General features: G+C 47.8%; 6 protein-coding genes across 6 annotated transcripts; 1 reads left to right on the top strand and 5 right to left on the bottom strand.

Moving 5' to 3' along the window:
* Positions 1-66: 66 nt before the first annotated feature.
* LY89DRAFT_732799 (uncharacterized protein) lies at positions 67-843 on the bottom strand (the record flags this gene model as incomplete). The annotated part of the gene is made up of 2 exons (XM_018219732.1): positions 67-90; positions 148-843. 2 exons carry the CDS (start codon positions 841-843, stop codon positions 67-69), a joined length of 720 nt encoding a protein of 239 aa, XP_018072462.1.
* Positions 844-1,433: 590 nt separating this feature from the next.
* Positions 1,434-3,964, bottom strand: LY89DRAFT_644003 (AAA-domain-containing protein). Its single transcript, XM_018211818.1, has 3 exons — positions 3,866-3,964; positions 3,536-3,781; positions 1,434-3,479 (listed from the first exon to the last, which is right to left on the bottom strand). The coding sequence occupies exons 1-3, from the start codon at positions 3,920-3,922 to the stop codon at positions 1,506-1,508; spliced, it is 2,277 nt and encodes a 758-aa protein (XP_018072461.1). The 5' UTR covers positions 3,923-3,964; the 3' UTR covers positions 1,434-1,505.
* Positions 3,965-4,158: 194 nt separating this feature from the next.
* On the top strand, positions 4,159-4,629 carry LY89DRAFT_551373 (uncharacterized protein; the record flags this gene model as incomplete). Its single annotated transcript, XM_018208307.1, has 2 exons — positions 4,159-4,202; positions 4,254-4,629. Coding segments are annotated over 2 exons (420 nt in total), but the record flags the coding sequence as incomplete, so codon positions are not given.
* Positions 4,630-5,407: 778 nt separating this feature from the next.
* LY89DRAFT_614606 (uncharacterized protein) lies at positions 5,408-8,443 on the bottom strand. The gene is made up of 4 exons (XM_018210694.1): positions 8,030-8,443; positions 7,859-7,978; positions 6,757-7,806; positions 5,408-6,698 (listed from the first exon to the last, which is right to left on the bottom strand). The coding sequence occupies exons 1-4, from the start codon at positions 8,297-8,299 to the stop codon at positions 5,556-5,558; spliced, it is 2,583 nt and encodes an 860-aa protein (XP_018072459.1). The 5' UTR covers positions 8,300-8,443; the 3' UTR covers positions 5,408-5,555.
* Positions 8,444-8,773: 330 nt separating this feature from the next.
* LY89DRAFT_643995 (mitochondrial carrier) lies at positions 8,774-10,732 on the bottom strand. The gene is made up of 5 exons (XM_018211817.1): positions 10,179-10,732; positions 10,109-10,129; positions 9,758-10,064; positions 9,510-9,710; positions 8,774-9,460 (listed from the first exon to the last, which is right to left on the bottom strand). The coding sequence occupies exons 1-5, from the start codon at positions 10,335-10,337 to the stop codon at positions 9,096-9,098; spliced, it is 1,053 nt and encodes a 350-aa protein (XP_018072458.1). The 5' UTR covers positions 10,338-10,732; the 3' UTR covers positions 8,774-9,095.
* A 406-nt stretch (positions 10,733-11,138) lies between these two features.
* LY89DRAFT_614601 (cytochrome P450) lies at positions 11,139-13,347 on the bottom strand. Its single transcript, XM_018210693.1, has 3 exons — positions 12,808-13,347; positions 11,982-12,756; positions 11,139-11,928 (listed from the first exon to the last, which is right to left on the bottom strand). Exons 1-3 carry the CDS (start codon positions 13,065-13,067, stop codon positions 11,281-11,283), a joined length of 1,683 nt encoding a protein of 560 aa, XP_018072457.1. The 5' UTR covers positions 13,068-13,347; the 3' UTR covers positions 11,139-11,280.
* Positions 13,348-13,559: the final 212 nt, after the last annotated feature.

Raw genomic sequence — 13,559 nt, 5'->3', positions numbered from 1 at the left:
AATCCATCCAACTCCAAAGCCTTCTCATGCATACGTCCTCTGGAGATGCAGAACCTTCCTCTTCGTCTACTCTTCTAGCTCCTTCAATGCCTGAATCTTTTCAGCCAGTCGCTCTCGCGCATCACTTTCTCAATTCTCTCTCAGTACCTGCAACCTCGGATCCCATTGCCCTTTATTCGGCGAAGAAATTTCTTGTTCCCAAATAGTAGATCCCAGAGCCTCATACAATTCATCACTACCGGCATTCGAACTCGAGGAAACAATATCTGGCACAATCATAGTATGCAAACCTCTTCCCTTATTCTGCTCGTCCATTTCCGGCACGTTGTGCCTCGTTGCCATCTCATGCGTATCCGGATCCTGGGATCTTCCACCTGCCCGTTTCTGGCGTCTCTTTCGTTTGCGTAGCGCTAGGGAGACGAAAACAACGATTAGTAGGAAGACAAAAGCAATAACTCCAACGGCGATATGAGCTTTTGCGCCGCTGGCTAGTCCTGGTGATACCTTGGCAATGGCAGAAGGAGTTGGGGATGTGGTGCTCGATGCTGTAGAAGAGATCGACGAGGCGGGCACCGAAGTAATTAAGTTCAAAACAGTCAAGATAGAGGTCGTAGTCACGGCACTGATTTCCGTGGCTACAGGAATGAATTGTTCCGAATACGTCAACGTCGCGGATGATGTTACTGTTGTAAGTCGAATGATTGTGGACCATGGTTTGGTACTGGATGGAGAGTATACGGCAAGGGCCTCGGGCATAGTGTAGGTTAATACCGCTGTCGTTATTGTCGTGAAAGCCGCCGAAGTCGATGGAATTGTCGTTGCGCGCCGGAAGAGGACTGCCATTTCGAGCTTCACGACACTCGTTCCAATTTGCTTCACGAGTTGGGAAGTTGAGGCTACTTATCAATATCAAGAGCTCTTGCTTGGTGTGGTAGACGCGCGGCTTTTGGGATTGTGTTATTGTTGATGCTCGTGACGACAGTGGCTTGGAGGAGGCCAATCGAGTACAAGCAGAGCCTTGTTATCGACAAGATTTGGAGAGGGACAAAGAAAAGCGAGATGTCGAGAACTAGCATGCTGAGTTTGGGGAAGAGCTGGCAGAGTCTTGCCCCAATTCTGATTATATTTGCTGCTTAATTTCTACCATCAAGGATTGTAAACACTTGCTAGTCGGTCTTATTCGAGACCTCTATGCATAGTTTCCATGATTGATATAAGTTGGAGGTCAGAGGAAACGTAACGTATTTGAAGAGTTGACAGGATCAACAAGGTTTTGATGGCCATGTGCAGTCTTTGAAGATACCAAATCTAGAGTGAAAGAGATCAGAGCTCAGTAAAAAAGGGGGTTCGGCAATTAAGCGAGTCTGATCGGCTCAAGGTATCTTCAATGTCCAAATGCAATCTACATCACTAGAAGTTGAGTATCGATATGACCCCGATCGCAAGAGGGTCGGAATGTCCAATTTGGTATGTATAACTCGCTGCGTAGTGTACTTTACAAGTCTTTACATCCCCCTCTCCTTCAGCCTCCTATACTTCCCAGCATCCTTGACGCTAGCCTTCACCTTCCCTAAAGCGACATCCCAATCAGCTCTGATGATCCTCAGATCCAACTCTGCGCCACCAATAGCTTTCTCTCTCTTCAAAGCCGCTACAGCAGCAGCCTGATGCAGATTCCCCAAATCGGCCCCACTGTAACCTGTACATCTCACATCTCTCGCTACGCTCGCTAGTCCATCAACTTCTTCCTGCGGTGCTGTTGGAAGCGCCTTTTTATATAACGCTCTCAAGATCTCAACTCGTTCATCCGGAGTGGGTAGATCAACAAAAACGGAAGTGCCGAGACGGCCTGGACGAAGCATTGCAGGGTCAATCATATCTGGGCGGTTGGTTGCTGCTACAACGTAGATACCTGCTCTGTTGCTGAGGCCATCAAGCTCGGTGAGTAGAGTATTCACAACTTTACTGCTAGCTTCGGATAGAGAGTCTTCTCGCTTTGGCACCAAAGCGTCCAATTCGTCGAAAAAGAGAATACATGGTATCGAAGACCTCGCACGCTCAAAGGTTTGACGGACCGCTCGCTCAGACTCACCAACATATTTGTTGAGTAGTTCTGGACCTTTGATCGAGATGAAGTTTGCTTTCGACTCATTTGCAACTGCTTTTGCGAGAAGGGTCTTTCCACATCCTGGTGGACCCCAAAGCAAGACACCGGTTGGTGCTGTAATACCGACTCTGGCGAAAGATTCTGGTCGCTTGATAGGCTCCACAATCGCCATTTCCAGCTGGTCCCGGACGTCGTGCAGCGCTCCAATATGCGCCCAAGTGGTATCGGGAATTGTAGCGAAGCCTTCACGTTTGGCAGATGGTTGCACCTTTGAGATGGCTGTGACGAAATCGTCATACGTGATGGAGAAATCGCCGTCAGGTGTTGGTTCGCCGGCATTAGCGACAAGAGATCTCAATATCAGTAATGCCGCTGGAATATTGAGGTCTTGAGCAGAAGAATCCACGTCCATGGCTGAAGTGGTTCGTTGCTTTAGAACAGCCATCATTCGTTTCATAGCTTCTGTGCCTGCGACGGAGACCACATCGTTCAAATCAGCCCCCACGAACCCGGGTGTCAACTTTGCCAGAGCTCGATAACCAAAATCCGAGGCTAGAGTCAGCTTTTGAGTAAGAGCTCGTAGAATCTTCTCCCGAGCTATCTCATTCGGGACACCCAAATTGATCTCCTTGTTAAAACGTCCGGCTCTCCGCAAAGCAGGGTCGAGGCTGTCTGGTCGATTAGTAGCTGCAATAATGATCACAGGCTTGCCTCCAGTCTTCTCCAGAGCCATATCGTCCATACAAGTGAGCATCTGAGCCACTATACGCTTTTCCATTTCCCTTTGAGCACTCTCTCGTTTCCCCATAATGACATCAATCTCATCAATAAAAACGAGACACGGCGCCATCTTTTTGGCCTCGTCGAATATATCCCTAATCTTCTTTTCCGACTCACCAGACATACCTGCCACCAGCGAAGGGGCCGATAATGGTATAAACGAGATCCCGATTTCTGCCGCAAAAGCATTCGCAATCATAGTCTTTCCGCAGCCCGGCGGACCATGAAGCAGGACTCCTCGCGGCGGTTGTATCCCCGTCTTTATGTATGTCTCCGGGTAGAGCATCGGCATAGCCACCAGCTCGTTGAGCTCTTCTATCACATCGTCAACTCCTCCCAGATTTTCCAAAGATATATCCGTCGGTGGTGATCGGTCCATGTCTTTTCGTGTCTCGGCTTTCCGACGTTTCTTGCTTGGTTCACCATTTGCTTGTCGTTCGACCTTTGCAGGAGACTCTGTTTCACCATTTGGAAGAGGATGTTTGAGAGTAAGCAGTCCGCTTGATGGTTGGATCTCTTCTGTCGAAGTTATCGTCGCCGATGCTGATTTTGCCCACATTTTCGTGATACTCCTGTTCATAATATTGTGTTCCTGCGAGAAGTTAGGATTCCATTATCCAGAACCCAAAGACTCCCGAGAAGACCGACCTTCAATTGAGGCCCAACCTCTTCGATTCCATCAAAGTCGCCGTCGAGACTGTCGCTGTCGTCCTGCTCCTCTCTCATAACCAGCAGCACGCGGTCGATCGAATCCTCAAGTAACTTTTTGGACTTCCGCTTCAGACTAGAATTCGAGCGCTTGATGCTGTCGTAGACGGCCGAGACCGTGAGCCGCTTCCCTCCATTCTCAAATTGTGCTTGCTCGTCAGCCAATTTCCGCACTACCTGATAAATCTGTTGCAGATCAGCGTCTATTTACGAATAGTTCCTACCCAATTCGCGCCTGAAGCTAAGAACCCTTCGAATAAGGAGGCTTACCTCTCTATCAAGAGCTTGGGTCAGCGAGGGTTTGGGACCTCGGGAAGCTATCATCATTAGGCATGAATGTACGAACTCCAGGTCCGTGGAATGGTGGTTTGAAATATGTGTGATTGCCCATTAGAAAAAAATCCAATCCTAGCGGGACTTGCCGTCTTATCGGCTATCGTGACACCCGTGGTTGATTCCGCGGCACGCGAGCAAGCCATGACGCCGACGTAGTGCACTTCAAGGTTCCAGGCTTGCAACAATATGCTTCCTCTCTTCTGTGTCGAGGCAGGCATCCGACGATCATGGGGAATTCACCGAGCTCTCACAAGATATCTGCCCAGGACAAGTACTTCTCTGCTCATTCCAATGCATACTTGTAGACTGACAAGAAGTGCAGGGCGATCCTGGACATGAAGAATCAACGCGACAAGCTACATCAGTATCAACGGCGCATTACAGTTCTTACAGACCGGGAGAAGGACATAGCAAAGCAGATGCTTGCAAAAGGGGATAAGTCCAAAGCTTTATTAGCACTACGAAGAAAGAAGTACCAAGAATCTTTGCTGGCGAAGACAGATGCGCAACTCGAGCAGCTGGAGAAGTTGACCAGCAGTGTGGAGTTTGCGCTGGTGCAGAAAGATGTTGTCTTTGGGTTACAGCAGGGGACTAGTGTATTGCAGGAGATACACAAGGAAATGGGAGGCATTGATCATGTCGAGAAGCTGATGGGAGATACGGCTGATGCGATTGCCTATCAGCAGGTAAGTCGAGTATTACCTATTCTCGAATTCCTATTAAGACCTTTGTAGGAAATAAGTGACATGCTTGGTGGGAGGATTTCGAATCAAGATGAAGATGAGGTCGAGGATGAGTTAGAGGCTCTTGAACGAGAAGTCACAGGTGTTCCTTTGCCAGAAGTGCCAACATCTGAACTGCCAAGCCCCGAATTGCGGAGCAAGGAGAGAGCCAAGGCGAGACAGCGTGAACGTGAACAGGAAGAAGGGAGGGAGGCGATCTTGGCATAGTTGGACATTGTCTGCATTGCATGGCGTATATGAGCATATTTGGCACGATTGAATACCCTAGAATTACGAGAGACGGCAACGAATTAGAGGATTGAGTTAAGAGTCGACGATTGGTTCGAATGATTTGTGATATTGTACACAATGGCCGGCCGTTGCCAGCCGTTTTCTTATAGCCATCCCACTGTGCAAAAATGATGGCCTTTCCCTCTTGGGTTTACATAATCCACGTACTCCAAGAATGCTGCCTGAAATGCTGGTGAAGCCGGTACTCCTCGCTGATGCAAACCCACCATGCTCGCAATGATGTGCAGATAACTCCACCAATCATCCCATGTCAATATTTACCCATTTGTACAGTCCAATGCTTCCTTCCCACCAAGAGTAAAGCCCTCAAAAACTCCACCCACGATTTCCATATGAACAAGCTTCTCCAACCCCACCGCAATAGCATGTCAATCCACGATATAGACAGGCTGCCTGTGATCTGCTGGTCGGACATATGCTGCATTATCAGGTGGATTTGGGTATTGATTCCGAACTATCCTCGTAGGTTCACGTGCCGGAGCCCTGTAACCCTGGGCGTATATTGGCTGTCGTGTTTGTTCCTCCCTATATTGACTGGGAACGCGCATTAATATCAGTGATCCAATCCCCCTCAAAGAACTGAAAGATACTTACATAGGTCTTTCGATATATCGAACAGGCGAAAGTACTCGAGGTGCTGTGCCTGGCATGACTGACCTAGCTGAATTTTGCTCGTACCGCGTATGATTCCCATGATCAACACCATTTTGATAAGGCCTTTCAGAGATAATAGTGAAACCATCCCTTGCCTGAGACGACTGACCATCAAGACGAGATTGAGAGAAGCTATGAATGAAGTTCTGATCAGGAACATTTGAGCCATGAGCCTGATTAAGAGAACGAGATTGTTGGGAAACACGATACTCTGGCGACATAGGCCTCACAGCTTGAGCACCATAATTGTAACCAGATTGAACTTGTCGGGAGTGATCACGTTCCGCCTCTTGAAATCCTTCACCCCCACTTCGCATGCTGGTCGGAATTCGAGTGAAGGGACCATCAACAATATTGTCACGATATGCTTGGGATCCTGTAGGCCGCTCACTACGATCTTCTACTCTGCGTCCAGGTATAGGGTCTGCTTCCATTCTTCTGGTATATTCAGGGCGCGAACCCATGTACACGGGTGCTGGTGCGTCATAGATTGGAAGTCGCTCTGCAGTGACTGGATCTGTGTAGAACTCTGGTTCTCTCCTCACCAAACCTTGGGTAGAATAACTTGAGGCTGCAGGACGCCGCACTAGGAAATCCTCTGACTGATCAGACGGGGCCGAGATCAAATGAGAAGCAGAATGCGGAGCTGAAACATGAAGACCATGATCACGAGATGGAACAGGTCTGAAGGAACCAGAATCATCTTCGTACACCATACGACGACGCTTTACCGGCGGACTATCATCATTGATGACAATCACTTGGCGAGCTGCAGGTGACTGCAAGCGTTGCTCTACCGCTCGACGAGGATAGAAATCCTGCGACTCTTTGTGAGGCGTGGGGATATCGCTTGAAGCTGTTTCAATAGATGGCAAAGGCATATCTTCAGGTCCACGCTTTAGTGGAGAACCTCTCACAACTTGTGATGGTCTTTGCTCCCTGATAAAACGGGAAGGAGTCCCAACTCGAGGAAGGACTTCTTCGTAATATATAGGACGATCAGTATGGGATCTTACGATTACCTCATCTCTGGGAAATGATGGTCCTTGGATCGGTCCCTGTTGTGAGTAGTAAGGTGCCTGTTTTTGTTAACGGGACTGTTATTCAAAATAGAAAGGGTATACAAAAATGACTTACGGGTCGTACAGTATTTCTCGGCTGTACATAGTGTACAGAGTCTTCTCTGCGGTACTGATGAGTGAGGTTTGGCTGACGTGTAGCAACATATTGGTGAGGTGGTTGCTGAGAAAGGGTATGGACTGGGGAAGCGAGAGCATTCTGAGACCGTCTGATGTTGGGCTCTTCGAAAGTAGTGCTGGCAAGATTTGGTCTTGAGATTGGTCTTTCCTGACGCCTGTGTATAGCGTCATCCCAAGCTGCTTGATATCGCTTGAAACCGCGTTGTGCTTTCTTGTCCTTTTGGGCATTTGGATCCGCTTTTGACCTGGTACGAGATGAAATTGCTCCGTCTTTACGCAAAGGCACTTGGCTTGTACTAGGGCCAGCTGTTGGCATATGTTGCACGTTTGGCGGCAAGGATCTTTGTTGATTGCGCGAGACTGGCAACGATGGGGCTTCTGTAGAGCTTGCAGAGGTGACTTCACCTTCCTCATCAGAACTATCATCGTCGGAACTGTCACTCTCATCCTCATCCTCTCCCTCGGAGTCGGTGATAATGACGACCTCGCGAAGAATTTCGTCCATCTGGTCTCGGCCAGTTTCTTCGTCGCCGCGCCATTTGACAAGTACGTCTAAACAGACAGGTTCTACTGCTTTTCGCGCATTCATCCACGAAGTTTCCCGCAAAAGTTTGTCGTACCTCGTATGCGTATGTCTGATATGAGCAAGAACAGCCAATTGAACTCGACGAGACAATGGAATGTTAGATTGCAACCCAACAGTTGGCTCACCATGAAACATAGCACCCTTCTTGAAGGCGTGTTCGATGATCATCGTTCGGTCTGTGTTTGGTATTCGAGGGAAGAGGTCGCGTATCGCTCCATCTGCCTGCTTATTGATTTCATCCTGTGATTCGGGGATTGGTTCTATGAATCCTGGAGTTGTGGTCGGCTTTGAAATCACCGTTTCGCCGATTATCTCACGAGCTTCTTCGACTATCGTTTCTCGGAAATGGTATCCAGTTCGATGTACGTGTTCGGAAATTTTCGAGTTTTCTTCCTTCCATGTCTAGGATACGTTAGGGACATTGTAATGACCAGCAAATTATGTGTAAACTTACCGAAACGATGAATATCATGGCATCTCTTTCTCGCGAAAGCTCTTTGCATTTGTTGGTCAGGATTGGGTCTCCGATAGGAATAAATACGAAGCCGGGCGGCGGCCTAGCATCATCGGTAACCTGTGTCGAGGATTAGTTGTCATGAGCGACAAAATCGAAAAAACAACCTACTGTAAACTCGAGTCTCTTCTCCTTCTTTTCGGGGTTGTCGGCAAATTCAAAGTATGACTGATATTTAGACTTGACCTTGGGTAGGTCAAGTTTAGCCACCAAGTGCGACGGAGCTGGGGCAGCCCAGTCATCTGCAGTATAATTCTTCTTCTCTTTCTTGCGACGCTCCAGCTTGTGGGCGCGACGCTCTTCCTTGGTAGGCCGTCCTCCTTTCTTGGAAATGCTTTTCACGGCCTTGGTCGCGATGATAACCTTCTTCTTTTTCCCCATCGCGATGGTATCTCAACTTACCATGTCTTCTGTGTGTATGTGTTAGTTTACGTGCAGCGCTGGCTAGCACGGTATCAAGTCTCTGCAGACTACACCAGCAAGAGATGCGTGGTGGTTGAAAAGGAAACGTGTGAGAGATTGATGTGGTGAAGTCGAGAATGAAGTCGCAGCCGGGCGAGGTTTTAAATCCCTCGATCTTAGCGCCGACTAGCGCCAAAGAAGAGGACGATGATTCACGTGATCATGGTAATTTGATGATGACTTCTATTAATTTGTGATTAAGAAGTGTCCTAGAGTATTCCACCTATGGCCATTTGCTACTTGGTATTCCGAAAGAAAGCTGAGCTAGAATTCGTTCTCTTTGATAGTACTACGTTCATAGTTTCCTAAATGGTCAGGAGGATCCCCATAATCCAATGAAAGTCGTACAATCACTGCATCGGGCGGCTACATGTCCCAAATTCTCCTTGTGACCTCAAATGATTTGATTTGATTGATTTGCTGTACTAGGTACAGATGCTGGGTTTTCAATTTTGGATATAATGTTTGATCTCCAGTAATGCAGATAATTGTCCTCCTGATGGACTAGTCCTCAATCTCATGTTTGAGATTGTGCCTTCTCTCCCTATCCTATGATATCCAATCTAGTTACAAAGAGGTAATCTCAAGACTCTCTTTGGCTAAGATCGTGACATTTCCCAACCCGTTTCTCTCGTCTATTTACAGACATGATCTTCATGTCACAATATAGCCAATACAAGTATTCGAATGGAAAAACAGTCAGATGCTCCATGACTCAGTTATCAATAGCATTGATCTGCTTCTTGATGAACTCGAAAGCCGAAAAGAAAATAGAGTTTACAACACACGATCGACCCATTGAAACTCCTAGACCACGGTACATTCTTTTATTGAAGAATTCAATCTTTGGTGCTTTCTCGACCTTTTCCCCTTTGCAGTGTGTGAGACAGTTTCTCTGGTATATCGATTTGGCAGAATCGATTGGGTAGATGAGAGCCCAGCTGGCCACTCCACATAAGCCACCTGCGAGAACAACAGAGACGGGATTGGTGGGGGATTTGTCTCCACGGAATGTTGTCAGTAGCTGCTTGCAGCTCTCATAGGTCATAAAGTAGATTGCCGTGCCCAGCGTATCTCGCACTAGGATATATAAGTCTTGCTCCCTGATCTAGGTAAGTGATGGACTTACGAAGATGGAGATTGAAGCCAGAATACAGCCCAGCGATTCCGCGGTGCTTGACAATGTTCTTCGCCGTCTTGAAAGTGCCCTTATTCTGATAGCTAGCAGCAACAGTCTTGCCGTTCAGAGGGTCGGATACACTCGAGACCCCAGTGCTATCAGCCATGAGGACTGACACCTGAGCACTGAGCTTGGTCAATTCGAATGGACCTGCGGCAATTGGTCAGCTGCATACCATTCCGGATTGTACTACTCACAAGCAACCAGTGTGATGAATGACCCGGCCGTTGCCCCTGCTGCCCCAAAGCATGCAATTGTGGAAAATGTGGGGTATGTCCCCGGAGTGTTGACATGAATCAAGGGGTCGAATCCAAAGTTCTGTTTGAACCATGCAGCGTATGTATACTTGGACTTTTGGTAGACAGAGAACGATATAGTCCGCACCAGTGTCACCGATGCCATAGGCGCAGCAACTCCTCTGAAGAAACCTCCTAATTTCTCCGTCTTGTACGTATGTCGAACGCAGTCCGTGAAACTATCGTATCTGTAGGTTTGCATTCGAGTCTTCATAGTTAGCTTCTGGCAGAGGGACGCAGGTGGGAGGAAACCTTTATGCTGTCAAGGGGGAACTGAGAAGAGGTCAGCATGTGCTAATTGAAAGATAAGGTTGGTACATACGGCAGCAAACGTTGACAGTACACTGGCAGAGCTCGCAGCGATCTCTGTTCGGTACCTCTTCACCCATCTCTTCTGCTGCCCTTCCGGCTTCACTGTAGGGACTTCTAACGGCTTCTGCTCCTGGATCACGTCGTGCGGACCAGACTTCAAAGGCATCATGGCAAGTACCTAGTTTCACCGGCGAGAGACTCGAGGTCTCTTCAGCGCGGTCCCGATAAGGCCAGAAACCAGGGATAGTCCATGAAGTCCTCTGTTCGATCGTGAATCGAAAAGAAGAGATTGACTGCTTGACTTGCAGCCGCGAGAGGCGATTGAATTTGAGGATATAAGATAGAAGTGAGAAGTCGATTCAGGTTTGCGGGGTTCGAGTGTACAGAATACAACGAGCGAGTAGCATGAGAGGCGAAGAGAGAGGTAAGGATCAACATCCACTGCGGGCTTTCACAAGCTGGTGTCCGTCATTGCTTCTTCCGATGCACGGTGCAGCATCTGGCAGGGCATTGTGAGCAGATAATCATTTTTAAGGGGTGAAACTATGGATTATGGCCTTGGGGCTCAGGCTCCGGTGTCTCAGAGTGCTTATACACACGACAGAGAACTCTTCACTCACCCCCTTTGCCGTGCTTAGCGAGGAGGGGTTGCCCTCGAGTTGCCCTTGTTCACACCAAGCTCTCTCATTGCTCGTCAGTTCCTGCCCGCGCTGCAGTGAGCTTACGGGATGACTACTGTTGTACTGTACTGGTAATCTATTATACTTGGTGGACGCACACGATCTTAACGTCTGCGATCGTCATTTTCCCGCCATCCTTGCAATGCTGTGGCAACTGATTGGATTCTCTCTCATATTTCTGGCACAGTAAGCGGGGAGATAAGATTCAGACATCATGGATAGAAAGCGTATTTGAAGTACGATTGATCGGATCATTGCTTTGAATGAGCATCCAACAATCAGTTCGCTACCCAGGAATAGAGACCGATTTTTAGACTAAGAACACATCCGTTACCCGGAAGGCTAGCTTCGCACTTTATCCAGACCCATAAATCTCAGGCAACATGCGCCATTTCAAGACAGACATCGGTACTTAATCACCTCATATCAACCTCAAACTCGCCTGCTCATTCTCACTCGCAAGTCTGACTTAGGATTTGCGGAGCCGGTCCCATTGTACGAGCTCTTTGGGATCGTCCACTTGCCAACGGGAGTGAAATCCCAGACAGAGATTAGTGCAGCAACGAATATCAACACTTCTCGCTCTGCAAAGATTCTTCCCTTGCAAACGCTAGGGCCACCTCCAAAAGCAAACAGATGAAGACTGTCCACTTTCGTCTTCTGAGGATCCTTCTCATCTGGCACTAGATATCGTTCAGGCCAGAACACTGATGGGTCTTTCCACAATCGAGGGTCAGTCTGAAGAGTCGCTTCAGGTATTATCAAGAAGTCCCCAGTCTTGATGTGGTATGTCTGAGGCCGTGGCTTCCCAAAGGTAGCGGCGTCTTCAGCACTTTCTGTGAGAGTTACGTTTTGCAATACTTTCTTGTATGATACACCAGCAGTGTATAATCGCATTGACTCAAAGAAACAGCTCTTCAAGATGGGACAAGACTTAAGTAAGCCTTCGACATCCAGTTTAAGAGAGTCAAAGCCAGATCGGGTGACTTGAGCGTATGGCTTGATCTCCTTTCGAACAGTCTCGAGGAGGTCGGGGTTTGAAATGATATGGAGCAGCATCCAGAAGATGACTTTGTTTGCCTTCTTCTTATTAGCGATCATTTTCCTGACACGAGGTTTGGGAGTGGACCCACATTGACCATTAAGCCCCAGTATACAGCGACATTGGAAGCTATAGCGAAAGGGTTGTCGGCGTCGACTTTCTGGAGGGCTCGGAGCCGCAAGCGCATAGTTTCAGAAACGTCAGAAAGATCGTTCCATTTTGCGTCCACTTCCTTGCCATCCAACATGTTCGTAACAGCATGATTCCATTCGTGAACTGCCGAATTGATCCGTGCTCTGGCATTTGTAGCTTTCGTAAGACCTCGCGTGATGACTGGAACACCAGTTAACAGAGCGTTAAATCCACTGTCGAATGTCCAAAGATCTTGCATGATTCCTGGATTGTTGTCTAAGAAGGCTTTGCCCATTAAAACTGTTCCCGCAATATCGCCAACAAAGTTCATGGTCAATTTGAAAAGATTCACTTCGACGGCAGACTTCTCCATGGCAACAGCTCCAGCGCAGCGTTCCCACTCATTTTGGCTCGCAAGGTTGGTTGAGAGGGTGAACATATGAGGCGTTCGTTCCTCTACAAGCTGTGCCGTTCTATCGGTCGCAGGTTTTAGGAATGCCTCTTTCATGAGCGATGTCAATGTTTGGTGGACAGCATGATAATTGTCATGTCCTATCTTTCTCGCTGCACCCCCATCTCCAAAGTATTTATCGTGAATCCAATGAATGAAATCATCTGATGTGAGAGCCGCAGGACGTTGCAGGAAGATCTGTTTTGCGAGCGAAGGCATGAGAACGAAATTGTGCGTTGAACCCATGATTCGAAGACCGAAGATGCCATCTGTGGTGATATCTCTGAAGCTAAGTTAATGATTGCCAACATAAACATCGCAGGACAAAACTGACCGTCCATACGCGAGCATATCATCGAATGACCAGGCGAAAGATATTGCATGGCCAACATAGGGAAGCCAGTATGGAAGAATCGGAACCTGCTTCTCAGGTGGCCCAGTATTGCTCTGCCGTCTCGCTTTCACAAAACCGGTCCATAACCGTGTGAGGATAAGAAAAAGGGCACATGATGCAGAAGCTGTCAGGAAGGGAGCAGTGCGAGCGTAATTCGTAAGCTCTAGAAGATAACTTCTTTGGTGTAAGGTGTTGTCCATCCTTGCTCGAAGACTGAAAAGTTTATGGCTAGTACTAGTGAATGAAAATGGAAAGGAAAGGAAAGGAACATGAGACTAGACAATTGAGCTGAACAGAAGAATCAAGAAGGGGCTTTCGAGGGTCTTGTACTCCAGTCCCCAGTCATTTTGAACAACTAATCGACCAGCACAACTCTTCCGCTTCAAGTGCTTACTTGATCTTCAAGGATAAGGATCCACGCAGAGGAGACACCAAGCCATTCATTTGCCTAGTGTACGAAAATTTAGAGACAACTTCTGACCCGTTGAGAAAAGGATGGATGCTTGGAGGTGTTCCACCTTGTTGATGTTGCCTCAGAGTTAATATGAGGCTCTTAGCAAATAGTATGGTGCAGCTCGTGTTTCACAGACCAATAAGAATGTAGCCTGTGCTGCCACCAAAAGCTGACAGAACAGGAGTTCCGCTGAAACTGATTGGAGATACCAAATGCTTAATTCACAAATACTGCAGGA

The sequence above is a fragment of the Mollisia scopiformis genome (genome assembly GCF_001500285.1).
Source record: "Mollisia scopiformis unplaced genomic scaffold LY89scaffold_10, whole genome shotgun sequence".
Lineage (NCBI taxonomy): Eukaryota > Fungi > Ascomycota > Leotiomycetes > Helotiales > Mollisiaceae > Mollisia > Mollisia scopiformis.
Note: the sequence above shows the minus strand (reverse complement) of the source record. Positions and strands in the feature narration are given on the sequence as shown.